Source organism: Trichosurus vulpecula, chromosome 2, assembly GCF_011100635.1.
Source record: "Trichosurus vulpecula isolate mTriVul1 chromosome 2, mTriVul1.pri, whole genome shotgun sequence".
NCBI lineage: Eukaryota > Metazoa > Chordata > Mammalia > Diprotodontia > Phalangeridae > Trichosurus > Trichosurus vulpecula.
The window spans coordinates 13,565,252-13,581,828 of NC_050574.1; the positions used below are offsets into that span (position 1 = coordinate 13,565,252).

General features: G+C 38.3%; 1 protein-coding gene across 1 annotated transcript; it reads left to right on the plus strand.

The window, feature by feature from the left end:
* The first annotated feature begins 344 nt into the window (after positions 1-344).
* Positions 345-15,830, plus strand: LOC118836260 (zinc finger protein 260-like). Its single transcript, XM_036743593.1, has 4 exons — positions 345-524; positions 5,300-5,426; positions 5,949-6,047; positions 13,450-15,830. Exons 1-4 carry the CDS (start codon positions 345-347, stop codon positions 15,057-15,059), a joined length of 2,016 nt encoding a protein of 671 aa, XP_036599488.1. The 3' UTR covers positions 15,060-15,830.
* The last annotated feature ends 747 nt before the right edge of the window (positions 15,831-16,577 follow it).

Genomic DNA, 16,577 nt, shown 5'->3' on the forward strand with positions numbered 1-16,577 from the left:
CCTCCTGATGCTTTTCTTCCTTCACTTCCCAGTTTATGGGACCGCTCCAACCCACATGCCTGAAGCAACTACCTTCTTCAGTGAGGCCATCATTTTGGGCACGCGTACGGAGCATTCCTGTTCCCAGGACTACATTTCCCAGAAGACCGCGGGGCCTACCTCTGTAAGATTTCACGCTGTCATTTAACTGAACCGAACTGGGCATGTGCGGCCGGAAGTTGCCCTATTGAGACCGGAAGCTGTGTGGTGTCTCGGGCTGCGTGAGGTTTGGGTGGCCCCAGTTCCGTCCTCTCCCTGAGAGGCCCTGGCCCCGCCCCGCCGCTCTCCGAGCCCTCCAGTTCAGAATGGCGGTACGGCCCCATGCCCAGCCAGCCTCGGAGCCCTGGGGGGCAAGCGTGGGGAAAGGCGGGGCCGGGGCGGAGGGTCTCTCGGGGCTGGGGGCGGCAGAGGGGCCGGGGCCGCTCGGGGCACGGGCCCCGGCTGAGGGCGAGGTGGAGGCGGCCTGGCCAGCCCCGGCCTGCCAGGTGAGGGGATATCCGGGAGGGTGGGCTGCGCACCGAGAATGAAGGGGACCCTCCCCCGCACTCGTTCATTGTTCGTTCATTCCCTCAGGGGTTCACTGATTCATTTATTCCCGTAATCGCTCTTCATTCAGTCATTCCCCCAGACTTTCACTTGTTCAGTTCCGGGGTCATCAGCTTCTCTGTGACCTCAGTATGAAGTCCGCGGTTCCCAAGGCCCCACAAAATGTCAGAGAAGCCATTCAGTCCAAAGGCTTTCCGTGGCACGGGAGAAACAAGATCAAGCCTAACTTTAATGTGTTAAGCATGCATATAATTTTATCGCCTTTTAAAAAAATAAATAAATTTTAACATCTTTTGCTTTTACATCATTTGCATTTCTCAATATAAGCCTTCCTCTCCTTGATAGCCATCCCTGAAAACGTGTAAGGGAGAAAGAAGACTACAGTTCGACAAAGCTAACACCTTGCAAAAGTCATAGGCAGAGATCCACACCCACAAAGGGCTGATTTGGAGGTGCCTTCCATGTTTTATTGGAAGTCAGACTTGGGCATTATATTTTCACAGCATTGAGTTTGTATTGTTTTCAACGTTGTAATTATATATGCTGTTTTACTTTACGCTGCATTAGTTCATAAAAGTCATGATAGTCTGGTAATCTTTTGTCATTTCTTATGGCTGAATAATTTATTACATTAGTGTACAACTGCTTTAACCATTCCACCAATCCGTGGGTGTTTACTTTATCACCAATTCTTTGATACTACAGAAGGTGCTACTACAAATATTTTGATGTATAAGAGTCCTTTATTTTTGTCACTGACCTCCTTGGGGTATATTCCTAGCAGTGAAATCTTGGAGGTCAAAAGGCATGGACATTTTAGTCGTATTCTTTGCATAATTCCAAATTGCTTTACAGAAGGGTTGGATTAATTAACATCACCAACAGTGAGTTAGTGCACCCAAACCCTAAAACACTGACTATTGTCCTGTTTGATTATTTCTGCGTACTTATCATATTAGTGATATGGAACATTCATATGGTTGTTAATAGTTTGCAGTTCTTCTTTTGAGAATACTCATACACTTTGACCTTTTATCTACTGGGAATACCTTTTGGGCTTCTATTTCCACTACTTATATTAGACTCTTATTAGATATTTGATATATGTTTTTTTCTCATTTGATGAATCTCCTTAATTTTGTTGAAAAAATTTTTTACCACGCAGTTGAAATTACCTATTTTATCTTTTGTAATTGCCTCTATCTCTTGTTTGCTTAAGAATTTGCCCTTTAACCAAACTATGAAAGGAACATCATGTGATTCTCTCCTTTTTTGTTTTGATAATTAATATTCAGGTCATGTGTCCATTTGAATATGTTATGTTATTTGAAGTAAGATGTTGATTGAAACTTAATTAATGATAGACTGCTTTAGTTTTCCTAGCAGTTCTTGTGGAATACATACTTTTCCCTCAGCTAACTTATGTTTTATGGTTTCTCAAACACTGTGCTGTTTAGGTCAGTTATTTCTCATTTTACTGATCTTATTTTTTAACCAGTACCAAATACTTTTAATGATTACTGCTGTTATAATTTGAGGTCTGGAATTGCTGGTTCTCCATTCCTACTACTTCTTTTCTTCATACCTTCCTTTAGTACTTTAGATGTTTTGTTTCTCCAAATGAATTTTGTTGTTTTATCTAGCTCCATAAAGTACTCCCCTGATAGGGGAGGGAATGGAAGAAGAGAACTAGCATTTATTAAGCACCTACTATATGCTAGGCACTGTGCTAAGCATTTTTCAAATATCTCATTTGATCTTTACCACCCAGCAAGATAGGTGCTGATATTGTCCCCATTCTACAGTTGAAGAAAATGAGGCAGAATTTTAAAAAATTCTGTATTTAGTTCATTAAATGTCACCTTTTTTATTTTGTTAATGTATTTTCTCAGGGTTAGAATTTTTCCTCTGAGAACAGCCTTAGCTGTATCCCATTTGGTAAATTGCCTGATTATCATTCTTTCACATTATTTATTTGTTGTTGTTCAGTCATAAGGAACTGAGGCAAACAGGATTTAGTGACTTTTCCAGGGTCACACAGCTAGTAAGTTTGTAGGATCAGATTTGAACTCAAGAAGATGAGTCTAACTAACTTCAGGCCCAGCCCCCTATCCACTATGCCACCTAGTTGCCCGTCTTTCGCGTAGTTATTGTTTCTTTCATTTGTTTTGTGACCCACTTATTGTGCAGAACATCATTATTAACTTTCCATTTAGGTCTATGTCTTCTTCTGTACTCAATATTAATTACTATTTATTGCATTATCTTATGGAGGATAGTTGCTTCTAGTAAAAAGCACTTATCTGTAATTCCTTTGTGCTCTGGTACATAGTCTGTTTTCTGTGGAGATGACATGTAATGCTGAGAAAAATGCATATTCTTTAATATTTATGTTCAGTAATTGTCAAGTCTTTCACTTCTAAATTCTCCATTCTGCTTAGTTTTGTATTTTCCTTTTTGTGTTAGCTTTGCCCACCTTTGAGAGAGAAACATTAAAGTAATTTACTATTATGTGTTACCATCTATAGCTTTTGCAGTTCATCCAACTTTTCCTTTGTGTATTTAGATCCTATGTGATTTGGTGCATATATGTTTGGTCTTGATATATTGGTTCATTTTGTGTGTTCTTTTAAGCATAACATAATTTCCTTGTTTCTCTCTTGACAGTGTTAACCATATATTTCTTTGTTTTGCTTTTTAAATATTAAAAATGAGTTGGTAGAGTCATAGAGAGTTATATTCTAAGAAATTAGATTTTGATGAGTTAAAATAAAAATGAATTCTTAGAGGCTGGGTTTTAGTTGTCACTCGTGCTTTATTCTAGGAAGATTTTGGTGTGGGCTAAAATGGGGAAAATTTCATAGTGTAGGTGAAATTTTAGTTGGTGTTGAAGAGTGGTTAGGACTTGGTTGGTTCTGTACGTGGGAGAAATGGATTTAAGGTAGGAGGAACTCTATGTATCAGGACTTTGCTCAGAGGCAGTGTGATGCAGTGAAAAAAAATGCTAGATTTTTAGTCAGAGGACCTTGGTCAGAATCCCAGTTTCTTTACTTAGTTTCTATGTAACCACTCATAAATCATTTAACCTCACTGTGTCTCATTTTCCTAGTTTTACTTACATATGTATGTATATATTGGGGAAGGGAAGTTTCACTTTTTCGTGACATACCTGGGAACTGGCGTAGAGGCTGAGCTGGCTATATAAAGCAGTCATTTGTTAGCCAGTAACAGGACATATGTTGGGATTAATCTAGATTGTAAAGAGTTATGAATAATAAGAAATTTTCATTTCATTTTTTAAGTTGTGTCCGATTCTTTGTGACTCAATTTGGGGTTAATAATGGAGTGGTTTGCCATTTCCTTCTCCAGCTCATTTTATAGATGAGAAAATGGAGGCAAACAGGGTTAAGTAATATGCCCAGGGGTCACACAGCTAGTAAGTGTCTGAGGCCAGATTTGAACTCAAGAAGCTGAGCCTTCCAGATTCCAGGCCCAGCACTCTATCCACTGTACCACTTACCTCTTTATCCTGCCCTATCCCAATCTGGTTTACAACCTTGTTTTTCTGGACTTCCTCTCCCCTCTCCTTCATCCTTATTTGCTTGCTCCCACCTGGTTAAATTCTTACCATGCAGGGCATTGTTAGATGTATCATGAAATACATTTTAAAAAGCCCACCTGTATACAGTAGAGATTCTTGGTTTCATATGTACTCCTCTTTTCTGTTCTTTTTATGGGGAAGTGTTCATCTGTTGGTGTTTGTCAAGTTCACAATAACAAAAGAAGAAAAAAGAAGAAGAAAAGGGCTGTCAGAAGTGCCAAACAGTGCAGAAAGGTTGCGAATAGTTGAGGACAGAGGAAAAGCCCCAGATTCAGCCATAGAGGGAGAGTGATGTTAACAGTGTAGAGGGCAATTGCAGAAGTCATAAGATGGAAATCAGATGCATGGTTCTGAAGAGTGGAGACAATGAATACTGATAGTTTTTCTAGGAGTCCCTGGGAGGTCCAATCCATGAATTTTGTTGGGATAGGGGATATGCATACATGTTTGCGGGCAAGAGAGAAAGAGAAAGGACCAGCTGTGCCAACCAGCCATCCCAACCTGCCACACACAAGCCTGGCAAGGCAGCTTCACAGAACTCTCCCCCTGAGGGAGACAGGAGGTAGCACATTGCCAGGCAAAGCCAAGGCCCTCCTTGGTTTTGTTCCATGCTTCTTGTGACCCAGTACAGTCATACAACAGATTGAAGATTAGACCCCCATCTTTTCATATCACCCTGTTGTTTTTCATAGAAATTGTGTCATGAAGAGAAAGAAAATAACAAGTTAGCTGCTCATTAGAAAGAACTGCTTAGTAATATAGAGTGATTGCTATGCTATATATACCAAATAAGTCTAGAGAATGTGATTGTTCATAGGAGTTCTTGTGAGTTCTAAGAGATATTTATTATATTGTATGGTTCAAAAGTTGAAGAACCTGCACCATGTGCTTAATACCCTTTGGAAGCTGATGTCTGAACAGTGTGGCGAAGCTATATATCTACTAGCCGTTTACATAGTGAGAAGCATAACAGGCCCTCATGATTGTCTTAGAATGCCAAAATTCTGAGTGCGGTGAGAAACACTCCCCAAGCAACCTACGAACTCCTTGCCTTGTTCAAGGGCTGTGCAAGGAACCGCCTTTGGGTGAGCAGAAATGTGTTTGTTATTTCAGCAGTTAATGACCTTCAAAGATGTCACTGTGGACTTCACCCAGGAGGAGTGGGATCACCTGGGCCCTGCTCAGAGGGACCTGTACAAGGATGTGATGCTGGAGAACTATCAAAACTTTATCTTCCTGGGTAAGGACTTCCATGGTTCTGAATTGATCTGGGAGGAGTTTTTGCATGTACTGCACAGCTAGCAGGACTGAAGAAACTTACTGAGTTTATTCTTGGTTTGCCAGGATGTTCAAGAATACTTTGAAAGTGTAGTTATTCCTAATCCCTTTTTGTTTAAGGGATCAAGTGTTTCTGTTCCTAGATGAAAGGGCATTCTTTGTACAGTGGAAATCCATAGCATCATTATCCTGCTTCTGAGGTTGATCTCTGGTCCCCTCAGGCAGATATTCTCCCCTAACACCCAAAGAACAATACCAGCCATGGAATGAGTCAAGTAAAGAAATTTTCTTTCTGGACCAGAATAACTCCTTGGTTTCATTCCATACTTCCTGTGACCCCATAGAGAGGGCTCCTTCAGAGATGTTTGGTTATCACCCTAGGCCTTTCTAGGCCTCTCTCTTTCCCTGAAGATAAAGGGATTAGGGTTGCATTCTGAATTGACCCTTGTACCCAGCACTTTCCCATTTCTTTTCCCATGATTAGGGTTTCCAATTTCCAAACCAGAGGTGATTTCCCAGCTAGAAATAGGTGAAGCACGATGGTTGATGTTGCTGAAAGAAGTTCCAAGAAGTTTCTCTCCAGGTGAGTAAATGGAAATCAGGAGGACAAGAATTTTGCAAACTATAGCTAAGCATTTAGGGACAAGACATCTAAATTATTAAACAATTGCTGTCATTAATCGCTGCCAGTTTTTTTCAATGGGATGCCTGTGACATGAGCTCCCTTGGTCACTCATCTTCAATTTTAAAAACTTATTTTCCATTTAATATTAGAGCCACAAAAGGACTTCAAGATGATCTAGTCCAAGTCCCCCATTTTAGAGATCCAAACTGAAAAGGCAGTAAAGGGTCTCATAATTAGAGCAGACCTGGATCCCAGGTTATTTGACCCCCAGATGTAATGTATGCATTTGGGGCCTACACCATGGACCTTACCCTGCTGTGTATGATATTCGTTTTTAATTCTTCAGAAGCTATAGTATTCCATATTTCTTAGCCATATAGCAACATTGGTAGAATGTTAAAAAGGTAGACCTTTACTTTCATGGGAAGTATGTAGCTAATCAATTTTCAGGAGGTAATCCAGATTGTTCTCCTCCTGTTGAATCCTAGGCCCAGTTTGTTCTTCTGTACTATATATCTCAAATATATATACTTATTTTTTTTTAGTTTCCTTATTTTTCTCTTTTTTTAATTAAGATTTTTTATTTTTAGTTTACAGCACTCAGTTCCACATAGTTTTGAGTTGCAGATTTTCTCCACCCGCCCCCCCCCCCCCGCCCGCCCGCCCCAAGACGTCATGGAATCCAATATATCTTCTACATATAACTTCTCGTTGAACTTATTTACACCATAGTCAAGTTGTAAAGAAGCTCATTTTACAGATGGAATAACTAAGGTAAACAGGGTTAAGTGACTTGCCCAGGGTCACACAGCTATTAAGTGTCTGAGGCCAGATTTGAACTCAGGAAGATGAGTCTTGCTGACTTCTGGGCTAGTGCTGTATCCACTGCACTGCCTAGCTGCCTTGATATGATTGTATACAAACAGCTAATTCAGGGATAGCTTCCACATCAGTAAAAAACACTCTCTCTGTTAAAGATACATTTCATTTCTTGCAGTGTTATTTGGTACTTGCCATGTCCAGCACCCACCAATGCTTTCCTTGAAGAAAGTGTTTGTGATGTGAAGTCACGAAGCTTCCATACTTTACCATATATTTCTTCCCATTCTTACCTTTTTTCACTTTTGCATTGAAGTTATGAGTGTTGGGTGATTTAATTTTGAGGACCTTTTCATGTTCACTGTAGAATTTCTCTACCTTTTCATCCTCAGCAACTGATACTAGTACATAAACCGCAATTATTTTCATGGTGGTCTTTTTCCAAATATTTATGAGTACTGAAATAGGTAGTGACAAATATCCCATGAAGTATTTTTCTTGTTGTCATTGGGAATATAATTAAACATATCAGGCCTTGTGACATGTTAAAATCCTCTCCACTAATTATTTTCTTTGCCTCTCCAAGGAATATCTGTAAGCCATCCTTCCATTTAACTGTAACTTCTCTATTTTTTCTGATTTTGTCATAAGAATGTTTAATTTTATTTAGCTCCTCCAGCAATATGTCCACTCATTTAGTCGCTGGATAATCTTTTCTAAAAGTCAAATCAAAGGGCATAAATGGCCTAAAATTAAGTAATTTTTAATACCTCCTGCTTCCTTTCCCACCACTCTGTTCCTGTCACTACAGAAGTGGAAGGGAACTAGGGGCTGAGAGTGGGTTTTGTGGTTTTTCTTGTTTAATGGGTTGCTGTGTCCAGCCTATGGTGATGTAGTATCACCATACTTGGCTTTGATAGTCCTTAGGAAACAGTTTCAGTCTTGCCTGGGCTATTCTAAAACCCAGTGAATTTAGACCTTGCCCAGTAGTAGCTTAGCCTTTGAGTACATATGGTTGTCTAACTCAAAGTAATAATTGCTGAATAACTCAATAGCAGAACTGAAGTTAAAGCTTTTGATTTTGGTCTCCACAGTTAGTTTCGGAGGTCAGAGATATGAGGTAGTGCAAAGAACGTCAGGAGACTTTTCTTTGTCATCATTCATTCACTTGGTTTTTAGCACCCTTCTTTGAGCTTCCTTGTTCTCTCATCTGTAAAACCAAAGAAATCATTAAAGGCTGTCCCCATGCCTAGCAGAGGAGCCCTCTTCACCTCCACCTTTGAGAATACTTTGTTGTTCAGTCATGTCTGACTCTTCATGACCCCATTTTGGATTTTCTTGGTAAAGATACTGGAGTGGTTTGCCATGTCCTTCTTCAGCTCATTTTACAGAGAAGGAAGCTGAGGCAGAGTTAAGTGAGTTATCCAGTGTCACACAGCTAATAAGTGTCTGAGACCAAATTTGAACTCAGGAAGATGATGTCTTCCTGACTCCAGGCCTTGCGCTCTGTGCACTATGGCACCACTTAGCTGTTTTCCTTTGAGTCTCCGCTCAAGTACTGTATCATATGTGACACCTTTCCTGATCCTTCTTAATTGTTTGTGCCCTCCAAAAATGATTTTGTTTGTATTATGTATACATTGGTTATTGATTTATTTCTACACTTACTGTTCCTGGCCATAGAATGTTTTGTAGTGATTGCTGGGTTTATGGCATTCAGATGGTTTTGGAACAAAGTGTTCATGATATTCAGGCCAGTGACTTCGAATTCATTTACTAGCCTTTAACTTTTCATTTCTTAATGCCCTCATCCGTGTGTTCTCACTTTTTTGCCATCCTTCTGTGTCCCTCTTTAATGAGCTAGTGCCATTAATGGTGTTTTATCAGAGTTCTCCTTTGTCTTTTTGTATCATTGCAATGGGCCTGAATTCTAGACAGCTGTTAAAAGAAGAACACTTAGTAAGTGCCTTTTAGTTGATTGATTTGGACCTGGTATTTCTTCCAGATAGATTTGAGGCATTGATTGATGTTAGTTTCACCAAGTCTGATATCTCTTCTAAGTTTTCTCTTTAAGTAGATAAAAATAATATATTCTCAAAACTAAACCTTCCCAGTTTTTTTATTCATTCCTCATAAAAAATGTTTCTATCTCAAGGAGGCCAACAGTAGAATAAAGGTAAAACAATTTGGCAAAAAAAGTTTCCTGATTATTCCATTTTCCACTAGCATCCCCATGGATACACTTCAGTTTGTCAGTGCTGTATTAAACGGCATATGGTATACAGAACTACTCATGAATTCCAAATGTGGTCTGAATGGTACCGACTATAGCTGATCAACAGTTTTGTGTGATCCGGTCACTTACTGATTTGGATTTTTTCATGGCCACCATGAGTTGCTGAATTTGTGGTGAACTAAAACAGAGATTTTGAACATGATCTGCTCTCAAACCAGGACTTCTTAACCTGTAATGGTACAATTAATATTTTAAACCTAAATCCAGAACATTACATTAATCTTCATTAAATTTTGCTCTTTTTATTTACATGTTTTTCCACCCTGCTGAGTTCTTTGAAAATATTTATGGATATATTTTACTTTTACATTGCCTATATTTCCCAATATGTCTCCTTTTCTGTTTCCTGGAGAGACATCTTATAACAGAGAGAGAGAGAGAGACAGAGAGAGAGAGAGAGAAATAGGTCAGTTTAACAAAACTCACCATGACATGAGAGGTAATGAATGAAACTGGAGGAGGTCTCATTACTGTGCTAACTGGTGACATTACAAATTCCTATTATTCAACCTCAACTGGACCCCCTTTGCAGCAGGGCAGTCCTTTTATTCCTCTGTATTTGATTCCCTATCTGATTCTCTGTAGAAGCTATTCTAAACTTTCTTTTCCCTCCTTAACCCCTTCACACCTCCTCCTCCTTTCTTCTCAGCTGAGGACCTTGCCTCTAACTTTACTGAAAAAATTTAGGTCATTCTCCAGATCTCTTCATCTCAAAACCAATTGACATCATCTCCCACTTTCTTCCTTTTTCCTGGTCTCTGACAGAAATGGCCCTTTTGCCAGGTCGAGCACCTCTACACATGCACTTGAAAAAACCTTTCCATCCTCTCAAGTGATTGTCCTCCATCTTTTCTCCTTTTCTCAGCCAAATTCCTTGGAAAAATTGTCTCTAGTTACTGCCTGCACATCCCTCTTTCTGCTCAACCGTTTGCAGTTCAGCCTCTGACCATATCCCTCACATGAAACTGCCCATTCCAAGATCACCATTATTTCTTAATTGCCAGATCCAGTGGTGTTCCCTCAATCCTAATCCTTCTTGACCTGTCTGTTGCATTTGATATTGTTGTATGTGTTCTCTAGAATGCTGTCACCTCTCTGGGATTTGTGGCATGGGTTTCCGCTGGCATGCTTCCTCAGTCTCCTTTGCTGCCTAGTCCGCCAGCTAAATGTCCTAGAGACATTTTATACCTCTAAAACCTAATTCATTATCTTTTTCCCAAAATCTTCTCCTCTTCCAGAATTTGACTTTGTTGAACTTTATTGAACTTTGTTTGAGAAGTTGAACTAAACATCTTAAAACTGAACTATCTCTTCCGCTGAATCCTCCCCTCTTCCAAAGTTTTCACTGATTTGTTAAAGGAACCACCATTCGCCCATAACCTCAGGTTTGTAATCTTGAACACCGCCTCACCCCACATATCTAAACAGTTGCTAGATCTTGCTGTTTCTGTCTTCATAACATGTCTTGTATCTGACCCCTTCTTTCCATTAATAGAGTGAGTGGAAACCTTAGTCTAGTCCCTAATCAAATTTGGCATAGATTATTATAATACCCTCCTAATTAGTCTCCCTGCTTTATATACTTCACCACTCCAGTCCATTCTACAAATAGCTGCCCAAATGATTTTCTTTAAGTGCAGATCTGACCATGTGACTGCCCTACTCGAATCAATCCGGTGACTTCTTATCAACTTCCGGTGCCTCTAGAAGAAAATATAAGCTCCTTTATATAGTTTTTAGCCCTACCACAACTTGGACCCAACCTGTCTTTCTAGCCTCTTGGATGTTATTCCTCTTCCAGCACTCTACAGTCCAGTTAAACTGGTCTTATCCTTTGTTCCTTATACAGGACACTCTGTCTTCTGTCTTCATGCCTTTGTGCTGGCCATCCTAATGTCTGGAGTGTACTCTTTTCCTCACAGAATCCCTCTTTTCCTTTAAGATGCAACTCAGGTACCATCTTCTGCATGAAGCATTTCCTTACCAAAACAGGCCTTTCTCTCTCAAACTAACTTATGTTTAACCACTTTGTATACTTTTTTATTTATGTTATATATATTTATAAATGTATTTATCCCTTTAGAATGTAAGATTTTTAAGTATGGATTATTTCTTTCATTTTACTTGTATCTCCAACACCCAGTGTAGTGCCTGCCACATAGTAGGTGCCTGATAAGTTCTTGTTGATTGAGCCAAGTCTAACATTTTATGTAGAGTTATACATCCATAGCCCTACAACTGTAGAAAAATGGGAGACAAACACATTCTCTTACCTCGTCTTTGGTGGCAAGCTTGATGGTTATATTTTTTTGGTTCTTTCTATTTACATTGATATAGTCATGGTTTATATTGCTTTCCTGAATTTTCATGTTTCTCTTTATTCTTCATACTGTTTATGATAGCACATTAATAGTAATAATAGCTAGAATTTATATAATGTTCTAATGTTTGTGAATAACATTACATATATTATCTCATTTGATCTTCACAACAGCCTTTTGAATTAGTTAATAATATCCCCAGTTTACAGATGAAGGAAGTGAAACTAAGAAAGGTTAAGTGATATACCCAGAGTTATACAGTAAGTATCTGAAGTGAGATTTGAACACAGGTCTTTCTGACTCCAAGTCCAGTGTACTGTACAGCCAGTTCACTATACAGTAGTACATAAATTCATATACCACAGGTTGTTTAAGCCATTCCCCAATCAATGGGCATAATTTTTTCCCAGTTCTTTGGTACTACAAAAAGTACTGCTATAAAATTTGGAGCTTTGAAGTTATGCTAAGAAAGTGACTAAAATATCCATAGTTTTTGACTTCTGACATCCCAATGCTATGCATACCCTGCAGCAAGGTCAAGAATAAAAAAAAAGCATGTCCCATGTCAACCAAAATATTTATAACAGAACTTTTTGTAGTAGCAAAGAACTGGAAACAAAACAGATGCCCTTAGATGGCCTTTTTGTGTTTAGGTTGTGTATCCATTTGGAACTTATGTGTTGTAGAGTATATACTTCTGACCTAAACATCTTTTCTGTTTTTCTCAGGAGTTTTCATTTAACGCAGTCAGTCAGTCAGTAAGCACATAGGTGCTAGGTTATGTCTTTTGGTTTATTATAAATTGATAAGGAGTGCAAATAGTTTCATCTAGGACAGAGGTTCTTAACTTGTCTGCCATGGACCTTTCTGGGGAAGACCGAACTGCTTCCCCAGATGTATGTTTTCTACATTTATAATAAAAGAAAATGCTAAATTTCAGTCAGAAATTAGAGTAATTTTTTTCACATAGAAATTTACAGACCCTCTGTGAGCCACAGGGGTTGGGGAAAGTGGGTCTAGCAATCCACAGATTCCTTAGGGATCAGTGGAAGGCGGATTAAGAACCTCTGATTTAGGGTTTTGACAAAAATGTAAAATAAGGTTTGGCCAATTGTAGAGAATCTCACTGAGGTTCTAGTAGTCCATTAATAAAGAACTCTTTGATTAAAATCCTAGCTCTTCTATCATCCAGCCTATATTTTTCTAAACATTGACATCCAATACCTTGTTGAAATTTAAATATCAAATATTTATAGTATCTTTTCACTAATGAGATCAAATAAATGAGATTAGTTTAACATTATTAATTCATTTTCAAAACATGCTGGGCTTTCATCAGTGCTTTCACTTCTGAGTATTCACAAACCAAACAGTTAAAAGTAAGATCATAAATGGGACCTCAAAGGCCATCTGCTCCGAACCCTTCATTTTACAGATGAGTAAACTGAGACCCTGAGAGGTTAAGTAATTTGCCCAAATTCATGCAAGCACTAAGCTTCAGAGGTGAGATTTGCATCCGTGTCTTCTGATTTTAGGGTCATTGACTTTCCCACTGTACTACCGCCTCTTCAGGCTGTTTAGCTTTGTCTTCAGACAGAGATAAGAATTAGGTTAGGATTAGAAAACTTTCATTGCCAGAACCAACTTGTTTTAGTTTTCTTAAAATCTAATAGTTTTCCCTAAGCTGTTCTATTATGATGTTTACAGAGGCTTTAATATAGATGGGAATTCCTTTTGTATTGGCGACTTAGTTATCCTAATTGCTTTAGTTCTTTAGTTCCCAGTTATTACTGATGTTACTACTACTCTGTCTTTACAGATTGAGTATCATTCTAATTTAGGTAATTTGTCATTTAGATAACAGTATTTTCCTTTCTTTCATAAAAAAGAAAAGGAATTATTGACATTATCATATTTCTTTCAGGTTCCCTTTGTCAGAAGAGTACATGTGAAACCAGGGACACAGCTCTAAAGGAGGGTAATTATTTGGGAGAAAGGTCCATGACAAGACTCACAATGAATACTAATGAATGTGGTGAAACCTTCAGGCAGATGGAACACCTTATTATACATCAGAGAATTCACACTGGAGAGAAACCCTATCAATGTAATGAATGTGAAAAAGCCTTCAGCTGTAACTCAGGCCTTAGTGTAAATCAGAGAAATCAGACTGGAGAGAAATCCTATCAGTGTAACCAATGTGGGAAAACTTTCAATTATAACTCATACCTTACTGTACATGAAAGAATTCATACAGGATTAAAACCATATAAATGTACTGAATGTGGGAAAGCATTCAGAGAGAGGAGATATCTTACAATACATCTTAAAATTCATACTGGAGAGAAATCCTATAAATGTAATGAATGTGGGAAAGCCTTCAGCCAGAGGGGAAGCCTTAATTTACATCAGAAAATTCATACTGGAGAAAAATCCTATAAATGCATTGAATGTGGGAAAGCATTCATCTCCTACTCAGTCCTTACTATACACCAGAGAATTCATACTGGAGAAAAACCCTATAAATGTAATAATTGTGAGAAAGCCTTTAGACAAAGAGGACATCTTACTGATCATCAGAAAATGCACACTGGAGAGAAGTCCTATAAATGTAATGAATGTGGGAAAGCCTTCAGAGATAGGGGATACCTTATGATACATCAAAAAATCCATACTGGAGAGAAATCTTATTTATGTAATGTATGTGGGAAAGCCTTCAGAGAGCGAGGACACCTTACTATACATCAGAAAATCCATACTGGAGAGAAATCCTATAAATGTAATGAATGTGGGAAAGCCTTCAGACAGAAGGGGAATCTTGCTGTACATCAGAAAATTCATACTGGAGAAAAACCATTTAAATGTAACATATGTGGGAAGGCTTTCAGGGATAAGGGATATCTTATTGTACATCAGAGAATCCATACTGGAGAAAAACCATTTAAGTGTAATGTATGTGAAAAAGCTTTTACAGACAAGGGATACCTTACTATCCATCAGAAAATTCATACTGGAGAGAAATCCTACAAATGTAATGTGTGTGGAAAAGCCTTCAGAGATAAGGGATACCTTGCTGTACATCATAGAATTCATACTGGAGAAAAACCATTTATATGTAACATATGTGGAAAAGCCTTCACGGACAAGAGTTACCTTACTATACACATGAAAGTTCACACTGGAGAGAAGTCCTATAAATGTAATGAATGTGGCAAAGCATTTAGCTCCAATTCAGGCCTTACTATGCATCATAGAATTCATACTGGAGAGAAGCCCTATATATGTAATGAATGTGGAAAAGCCTTTAGGCAGAGGGGAACCCTTAATGATCATCACAGAGTTCATACTGGAGAGAAATCCTATAAATGTAATGAATGTGGTAAAGCCTTCAAAGAGAAGAGATACCTTACTATACATCACAGAATTCATACTGGAGAGAAGTCTTATAAATGTTGTGAGTGTGGGAAAGCATTCAGGCAAAAGGGAAACCTTGCTGTACACCAGAGAATTCATATTGGAAAGGAAGTTTTTTAATTCAAAGAATATGAAAAAGATTTAGGCAAAAGACATCCTTTATCATAAGATAGTTATACTAGAGAGAAACTCATTCAGTTAATGCACACTCAGTGTGCAAAATCATTCAGCTAGTAAAGGAAAATGATCAAACACTAAATTATGGAATTATTAGATGTGACATTTGAAATCTATTCCAATCCTTTCTTAATTTTACAGATAGCAGAGCTGATGACTAGGAAAGTTGATTTGAGTCGATCATGATCACACAGATAGTAAGTGGCAGATCTGGAAGTGGAATCAACGTCTTAGCTAAGTACAAGTTTTTCCCCCCAATATGCAGTGCTACCCCTGTAATCCATGACCTGTAAATTCAAAGAATGTGAACAAATCTTTAACGGTGCATATTCTACAGAAATAACATGCATTACTCTTGGAATTTCAGAATTGGAAAGGATTTAAGCAGCTAACTCATCCAACCCATATGTGGAAGAAATCTTATTACATCATATACAAGGAATCAACCAGCTTTTGTTTAAAGATGTCCAGTGACGGTAAAATACTACCTCCAAAGGCAGCCCACTCTTCAGAATAAGCTTGAGAGTTGGAAGAGTATGAGTGTGTGTGTGTGTGTGTGTGTGTGTGTGTGTGTTTAAACTGAAATGAATGTGATGTGAAACAAATGGCATTAATTACATATGTATGAGTTAAAGAGCAACTCCTGGTCTGTTGATAAAGGGAGTTTCCTCACTGGGAATTCCTTACATCAGTGATCTGTTGCAAAAAACAAAAGCAAAACATGTCTTTAAATCAAATGAGATAACATGTAAAGTGCTTTGCCAACTTTAAAGTGCTATATAAATGCTAGTTATTACTACATACATGAACATATATGTGTATATATATGTATATATATATTATATAATATAACGTAGAACTAAACACAGTATTAAAGATGTGGCCTTGCCAGTACACAGTTAAGCATTATCCCATCTTTACTCTTAGAAATTATTCTGTCAGTGCTGCACAGGATAGCATTAGTATTTTTGGCTATCTTATTAAATGGGTGACTAATTCCTATGTAATATTATCTAACCGTACTTCCTTCTGAATTATGAAGTTGGTTTTTTGATCCAAGCATAAAAAATTCTATGTGCCCCTTATTAAATTTATTTTTCTTAACGAGCCCAGTGACCTATCAAGATCTTTTAAAATGTTGACAAAGTTATCCCATGTCTTAGCTATCATTACTAACATTATATCAGGTTTGATAATGATGTCATCAATGCCAATAGAAGGCACATTTAAGAGCAGGGAATATATTTATATGTGATTTTTGTACGGCCATGCCTTTCAGGTAGGTCTACCAACAAATGTTCCTTAAGCTTTTACTTTTGGTCGGGCAGGCATTGGGCCAGGTAGTGGGGACACGAATACAAAGAATGAGATCATCTCTGCTTTCAAGCTTAGGTTCTGAGGGAGACAGTAAGGCAATGGAGATGTGCATTTCAGGACAGGGGGATAGGCAGTATAAAAGCT

What these genes read in the sequence shown, in the direction of transcription:
- LOC118836260 (XM_036743593.1), top strand. Translation starts at nt 345, where the DNA reads ATGGCGGTACGGCCCCATGCCCAGCCAGCCTCGGAGCCCTGGGGGGCA. An exon ending in GGCCAGCCCCGGCCTGCCAG is followed by an intron (nt 525 to 5,299) that starts GTGAGGGGATAT and finishes TTGTTATTTCAG; the next exon opens with CAGTTAATGACCTTCAAAGA. An exon ending in TCCAAGAAGTTTCTCTCCAG is followed by an intron (nt 6,048 to 13,449) that starts GTGAGTAAATGG and finishes TATTTCTTTCAG; the next exon opens with GTTCCCTTTGTCAGAAGAGT.